Genomic DNA, 8083 nt, shown 5'->3' on the forward strand with positions numbered 1-8083 from the left:
AGGGCCGGATTTGGGTGCCATTTGAGGGCGAGGCACGTGCCATTTTGATGGAGGAGGTGCACAGTTCGAGGTTTTCGATCCATCCCGGGGTCACTAAGATGTATTTGGACCTGAAAAGAGACTATTGGTGGCCTTGTATGAAGAGGGATGTGGCGTGGTTTGTAGAGAGGTGCTTGACCTGTCGCAGGGTTAAGGCCGAGCACCAGTGTCCTCATGGCAAGTTGCAACCGCTTGAGGTTACCCAGTGGAAGTGGGAACAAATTTTTCATGGATTTTATCACCAAATTGCCGAGGATTGTGAGAGGCGTCGATGCAATTTGGGTGATTGTTTACCGGCTGACAAAGAGCACTCATTTTCTTGCTATCGGTGAGAGCTCTTCCGCAGAGAGGCTGGCAGAGGTGTATGTAAGGGAGGTGGTATCGCGACATGGTGTACTCCCGAAAGTGTCTCCTTGGAAAGGAGTGATCCGATTCAAGAAAAGGGGCAAGTTGGGGCCCCGGTACATTGGACCGTTTAGGGTGATCGCGAGGGTGGGCAGGGTAGCATATCGATTGGAGCTACCTTCGGAGTTGAGCCAGATTCATGATACCTTCCACGTGTCTCGGCTGAGGAAGTGTATAGCCGACGAGTCGGCAGTGGTGTCGTTGGAGGATATCCAGGTGGACGCAGGGCTGAATTATGTTGAGAGACCGATCACGATCTTGGACTGGAAGGTCAAAGTTCTGAGGAACAAGGAGGTACCTTTGGTTCAGGTCTAGTGGCAGCATCGGAGGGGGTCCGAGCTGACTTGGGAGACGGAGTCAGAGATGCGGGAGCAGTATCCAGAGTTGTTTTCGGCATGAGACTTCAAGGGCGAAGTCTGGTTCTAGTGGGGGAGAATTGTAACATCCCGAAATTCAGGTAAAGCTATTTTACCCTTCCATTTTGTCAATTTGTCAAGATTGGTCCCTTGAGAGAGTTCTTGTAGCAAATGAGTACGCTGGGCATACTAGGGAGTACGATGCGCATACTCATGCACTTAATTTGGAAGCGGACTCGCCTGGGTACGTTGGGCGTACCTAGGGTCGTGCTGGGCGTAACGGGTCCAGATGCAAACCCTAAATGTTTGGCTTGTGCACTATTTAAAGGATGCTAAGGCTCATTTCCCATCCTCCATATCAGAGAGTGAAACCCTAAGAGAGAGCCTTCCATCGTCCTTAGCTTGAGTGTGTGTGTTTTGGAGCTAAAAGTGTCTTGGTGTGTTAGTGAAGAAGAAGGAGAAGAGCTTGTGGAGGCTAGGGCTTGAAGTGCAAGTTTGGATCTGAGATCTACAGAGAAAGGAGCTTCATCTAGAGGTATAAAGTTCAAAACTTTCCTCTTTATTTGGTTTGATGTTGCATGGACCATTTCTAGGGTTAAAAGTCCCAAAGGTGGAGACCTTATGAGTGTAATGTACTCCATGGACCTAGATCTGCCCGTTTCAGTGATATTTGTGTTATAGATCCATAAAAATTCAATCTTGGTCGTTGTTATGAGGTCATGCTTGAGTTATGAGCTTTCTAAAGTTGGGAAATGGAATGTTATGGGTGTTAGTGACTTATCCAACCATGCAAAGGCTTAAAGTCACCAACTTTATGGATTAAGAGGCTTAAAAATGGTCAGATCTAGAAGTTGAACGTGGGTCTTAACTGTTTAAGACCTCAAGAGCTTAGAGTCTAAAACTAGGAGTTACGCGGGGCGTAATCCCAGTACACGCGACGTAAGGGGTCGCGCACCCCATTTCTATGAGGACGCCGGGTACGCCCATCGTACATGTTTGGTACGCGCAGCATAACCCGGAGAGTTGACTTTTGTTGACTTTTAGGGTTTGGTCAACTTTAGGGTCTTTGAGCCATGAGAGGGGTAAAATGGTCTTTTACCCTTCTTAGAGTACTAAGACATGAAATAGTCTAGCCTTGAGAGATGTATTGATTTATAGTGTTTATTTCATATGATTAGGCGGAGGCTAGACCAGATTTTTACAGAGTTTGAGATTACCGAGTTACCTGAGGTGAGTCTTCTCATTATACTTTACCTAGAGTGGTAATTAGAGTTATGTGACAGAGTATTTTGTATGCTTTTGCATGATGTGATTTCTATGTGATTTATGCTATGTATGCTACAGAGTTTACAGAGTTAGGACCGGAAGGTCCACAGAGTTAGGGCCAGAGGGCTCACAGAGTTATGGGATTGGAGGGTCCCACTAAGACACATTGACCAGAGGGTCAAACAGAGTTATAGCCTCGAGTGGCTAATATGTGTTGTGTGTGGTATTTTGGGGAACTCACTAAGCATTTATGCTTACAGTGTTGTGTTATGTGTTTCAGGTACCAGTGAGGATCACGGGAAGGCGCCGGCTTGATCAGTACACACATGAGGAGCTTTTACATATTATGATCTTTGGATGTGATGTTATGAATTGATTATGTGATACAATGATATTTTTATAACAATTATGAATGAAAGTGTGTTTTTAAATGTGAAAAATTATTTGAAAATTTTGGTGTTACAAATGTCTTGTGTTAATTATTTACCTATTGTTTCACTTTGCATGTTTTGACTTCCTGAATAATTAGATTATTCGAACAGTCCACAATCGCTTATACTTTGGAAGTAGGTATGAATAAAGGCTGTCATGAATTGGTTTGTAGACTGTCTAAAGTGTATTAGACATAGCAAAAGTTTGTTGTAACGTTCATGAGTGCTTATGAAATAAGATTTGAGCATTGGATTAAACCTACGCTTGCTGGCATCACTTCATGGAATTTATCACAAGTGATCGCAAGACGATAATATCATATAGTCTTTAAGCCTAGATATATGGTTTATTGTTTGCAAGTTGGTTGTGCATTGATAATGTGTAAACGCATCAATAACTTGATGTTATAAAACGCATTGTTGTGCATGATTTGATGAGTGAATGATAAATGCATTTAAGTCGAAGTTTATGTGTTCCTTTTATCCTAAGAGGGTAAAAGCGATATCTAGGCCCCTCGATGATTTGGTTTGACTTATGTGTTGGGCCCGGTCAGGACTGAATTGATGTGTTCAATTAAGTTCTATGTCAGAAGAATCAGAGATCGAGAAACAAACCACTATACAATAAGTATGACTATGTTCCATGTAATTGTTCGCACGATATCTTGAACGGAGGACTATATGATCATTTGTGTAAAGGACGAGTCATAGTTCGACATCGGCTTTTGAGAGCTACGATTGCTAATCGGATCCTAAAGTCGTACTTGCATTTATAGTTATTAGACTTATCCAAGTGGGAGAATGTTGGATTAGTGTCTAAGTCCATAACTATATTTGGTGTGTACTTAGCCCAGTTTGTAGCATGGTCATTTTGGGTTGCCTTCACCAAAGCAACTGGACTGGATGATTGTTAGAGAGAGAGAGAGAGAGAGAGAGAGAGAGAATATTATGGTTTATTAATATATTATAAGAATAATATATTAAAAGAGAAATCATATTATTTAATTAATATTGGTCTAGAATTAATTAAGAATTAATTTTGTGGCTAAAAGAGATTAATTAAATAAAAGGGGACTGATATTGCCAATTATAAGATAATTGGATTTGGTTTGTGGATCTTGTGGATTAAGGGAGTAGATGAAATTAGGGTGGAAGCCCACCTTGAAATCGTCCAAGCCTCATTCCAGAATGTTCCATTGGACTTCTTAAGGCCTAAGTCATCCAATTAGGGTTTTGACTAAAACCCTAATAACTCAGCTATTTAAGGAACCCTAGGGCATTCAAAATCGGTGACCAGAAGAACCCTAGAGTCCTTAGAGCCTATTTTGTGCCTCCATATCCTCTCTCGAAAGATCATCTTCTTTCCTTGGTGTTTGTAAGTCATTAGAGGTATTACAATTGTGATACTAAGCTCTTGAAGTTGAAGATTCTTGCTACTTGTGAAAGGTAACCATCTAAACTTGTTTTAGTTATTATTTTTAGAATTTGTATGCTAGATCTAGGGTTTGTAAGCTTTGGATAAATTTGCATGTACAATAGAGAAACCTAGATCCAAAGCTTTAGGGTTTTGCATGTGCACCATAGGATTGATGTTTTGCTAAAAATCATCAATTATAGCCTATCACAAGTCATAAAAAGGCTTTAATTAATGAATATCGGAGAATAAAAATGTAACAAGTATTTTGACATTTGGTATAAAAATAGAGGTAAGTGATAGTTTTATCTACTCAATATTTTGTGCACTATGTATTCATAAATAAGTAAAATTTAAGTGTATCAGGAGATGATCAAGTTAGGCCCAACTAGTAAAGGGATAGGTTGTGTGCGCTTAAGGGGCTATGTTGTATGTGCTTTAGAGGCCTGACATCACCGCCTAGCCCACAACTTGCTGGTCTTGAACTGGGTTGGCCCAAGCCTAACCTAATTATCCATCGACCTAGATCTATAACCCACTAACAATGTTTTTTGTGTATACATTTGACCAGTGAACTTGGTCGACCTATTCATAATATGGTAATAATATCACCGGTAATTACCAATCATATTACCCTATTTTGAACTAGGGATGTGCTTCTGGACGGAATCTACCCGAACCGGACTGGATCCGAATAACCCAAAACCTGAATTGGATGAAAACTTGGAACCGAAACCGGGAGCGATTATACTAATACGAGACCCGTTCGGTTCGGGTAGTACATGTTTTGGTTCTGTTATTAACCCGAAAGGACCGAAATAACATGTACATTATGCAAATAAACCGAAATGACCTGAATAACTCAAATAAACTGAAACAACTCAAATAATCCAAATAAGGAAATATTATATCTAGTTCAAGAAAAAAAATATTAAACATATAATTGATACTTAAACATTAAACATTAAACATCCATTGGAACTTGAACAACTACTAATAATCGACTGAAACTAGTTTTTGTTACACTTTTTGTTTATAAATTCATTTCAATTTTCGTTCATAATGAAACTAGCATTTGAAATTCCGTAGCTTAAACATGTAAAAAAGTTCAGTGGGTTGGCAAAAAAAAATGGTTAAGGTAGAAACGGGAGCTCACGTGAAATTAAAGACAACGACGTAGTATCTATTTGTTATGCTTGATTCAAACCTTAAAACAAGTTTCAATCGATAACAGATAGTAGTAACTAATTAGCAAAATTCATCAATTTCAAGGTTGGTCCTTTTAGCCCGATTAAACCTTTATTCGGGTCAACCGGACAGAATAACCCGAGAACTGAATTTGGCTAAAATAGATACCCAAGAACCGACCCAAATAACTTATTAAGTCCTAATTCGGGTCGGCCCGGTTTGGTTTCCGTTTCGGTTCGAATATAATCAGTCAAAATGCACATCCCTATTTTGAACAGTCAAACAACTTTAATGATCAAACATGTACGAAAAAAAAACATGATTATCTAAATACGGACAACACCAACGTTTGTTACATTCCTAGGTGATCAACCCTTTGTAATACTTTTACATCTTATTTTTTTATGGTTTTTAGTTTTTTTTTTTATAAATTATATTTTACAACCTTTGTATGTTTTCTATTAGCTTATTATATAGGCAAAAATATGACGGCAAACATACAACACCCTAGTAAGGTTAATATGCATTATGGTTTGGGCCATAGGTTTAGCCTTTAAGACACGAACAGCCCAAAATGTGAATGGATGAGTGATGATGACGATTGACGATATTGACCGCCCCAAAAAGGCGTGGCTGACGGGGCGGCATACTTTTCTATACGGTTATTATAGTAAATTCACACCGAACACCCTTCTCTTCCCAAACAAATACAGTTCATTCATGTCACATACGCACTGTAAGGAGTCCACGAGGCTGCAAAAACTAGAAACTTCTTCACCAAATCACCAAATTCGGTTCCTCGATTAGCAGCCAGGTTTGATTTCTGCTGCCTACCTTCATCAATTAAACGCCGATCAGTGTTTGAAATATTTTAATTACTCAAATACATCGCATTCGTCTTAATTAGGTTTTGTTTCTTGATGTTTAGATTCTCTCTGACATGATCCGTTGATCTATGATTAAGTTTTGTCTTGGCGTGCTAAAAGTTCAAAATTCAAAAATATTAAATATGATTATAAAGGTGTTTTTCTGATACGCTTGAACAATCATTTAACTAGGTTTTTGGTTTATGAAACCCTAATCTTATGTTTTGCGACTCTGTTTCCACGGCGTTGAGTTGGAATTTAAGCGAAATCGGCTCAAAATTTCAACTTAATAAGCTCAAAAATCCCAAATTCGAACCTTAAATTCCATGCTTCAAATACCTTCAGTTGGAATTACATAAGTTACCATATTGTACGGCTGATTCTGATGTGCAATTATCGCCATCTAATTTGTGCGCATGGATTTGTTTTGCAATCATTACTTTTTTCATAAAAGAAAAGAACTGGAATCCGATACCATTCCCAATGAGTTTATGATCTTTTTATATAACCAAAATCATATAATCAGCTGATCAGATCAAGTACTTACATTTTTTTCTCTCTCCATTCTTCATAACCAGAAACTCCAAGAAGCTTTCAAGATGCCCAAGGATCGAAGATCTTCATCTCTCGATAGGTTTAGGGCATCACCATATCCACCTTGCTACAAGAAAGCTGATAAAACAAAATCCAAATCCCCCTCTCCACCAATTGGAAACGAGAAAGAATGGGAAGAAGCTAGATGCCCTATTTGCATAGATCACCCTCACAATGCAGTCCTTCTTCTTTGTTCTTCTCGTGAAAAAGGATGTCGCCCATACATGTGTGACACAAGCTCACGCCACTCAAACTGCTTTGACCAGTTTCGAAAGTCAACCATGAACATGAACCCTAATTCCTTACAACAACAACAAACAAAGCTTGTTTGCCCTCTATGCAGAGGTCAAATCAATGGTTGGATTGTAGTGGACCCTGCACGCCATTTCATGAACAAAAAAACAAGAACTTGTTCATCAGGAACCTGTGATTTCACTGGAAACTATTCAGAGTTGAGGAAACACGCGAGGCGTGATCACCCGTGTGTGCGACCCACAGAAGTGGACCCTGATAAGGAACTTGAATGGAGGATTTTAAGGGAAGATATGGAACATCAAGACATTTTCAATATGCAATTTGAGTTTGATGATAATGAAGAGCCAATTGATCAAGTTTTGGAAGGTTTGAGTGAACTCGCGAGTCCAATGTGGGATATTGATTTGGATTTTATGAGCTTTTTGACTAATTTTGAAACAGAATTTGATAATATTTTTCCGGAAGTTGATGGGAATATGGTGATGGATGATTGGGAGAATATGTTTGGGTTTTTAGCTTCTTCACATGAGCCAGAGATTAGGTCAAGAGGAGGAGGTCAAAACAGGTCAAGGGAGATTGGTTTGACTACTACTAGAAGAAGAAGCATTAGAAATGGAAGACAAAGGGCAAATCGGTCAAATCAAAGTTCGGATACTCAACAGGCTCGGATGATGACTCCTTGGGTTGATTTTCTTGACATTGACTCGAATCTTCCTTAAAATGCTTGCTATTAGTTTCTCATAGTACTTATTTTGGGATCAGGTACAATTTCAAAAAAAGATTAAAAAAAAAAGATGGTATTTTGATTATCTGTTTTTTATTTATTACTTTTGCTGTCTATTATATATGTATTTCTGATTTACTTCATGATCTGTAGAAGTGGTAGTAGTTTATGGATTGATTTTTCTTTTGCTTTCTGGAAAGTGATGAAACTTTGTCCTTTTGTTTTCTTTCTTCCTTTTTCTTGTTGGTGAACTATACTGACTATTAATATGCATCTAACAATGCAAAAGATGTGAATCTTGTCATGAAAAATAGTTTTTAAAAACTTATTCATTCATGTCACTTTATGTCTTGTGTAACAAAAACAGTCTTGTTAAATAATTTGAGTTTGAACTGGACTATTGTTTCAGTACACTATTATTTAGTTAGTTGATGATTGATGTGAAATGAAATTAAGTGTATAGATGAAAATTAAAGTGTTCCAAATATAAATCTAAATGAGTTGGATTATAGACCGAGTACCTTCTTTGTTTTGATTTTATCTGA

At 38.4% G+C, this 8083-nt stretch overlaps 1 protein-coding gene across 1 annotated transcript; it reads left to right on the forward strand.

The window, feature by feature from the left end:
* Positions 1 to 5524: 5524 nt before the first annotated feature.
* On the forward strand, positions 5525 to 7764 carry LOC111910222 (uncharacterized). The gene is made up of 2 exons (XM_023906013.3): positions 5525 to 5913; positions 6544 to 7764. Exon 2 carries the CDS (start codon positions 6565 to 6567, stop codon positions 7531 to 7533), a length of 969 nt encoding a protein of 322 aa, XP_023761781.1. The 5' UTR covers positions 5525 to 5913; positions 6544 to 6564; the 3' UTR covers positions 7534 to 7764.
* The last annotated feature ends 319 nt before the right edge of the window (positions 7765 to 8083 follow it).

This window comes from Lactuca sativa, chromosome 5 (assembly GCF_002870075.4).
Source record: "Lactuca sativa cultivar Salinas chromosome 5, Lsat_Salinas_v11, whole genome shotgun sequence".
NCBI classification, from domain to species: Eukaryota; Viridiplantae; Streptophyta; class Magnoliopsida; order Asterales; family Asteraceae; genus Lactuca; species Lactuca sativa.

Excerpts from the sequence above, each read along its gene's own strand:
- LOC111910222 (XM_023906013.3), top strand. The coding sequence starts at position 6,565 with ATGCCCAAGGATCGAAGATCTTCATCTCTCGATAGGTTTAGGGCATCA.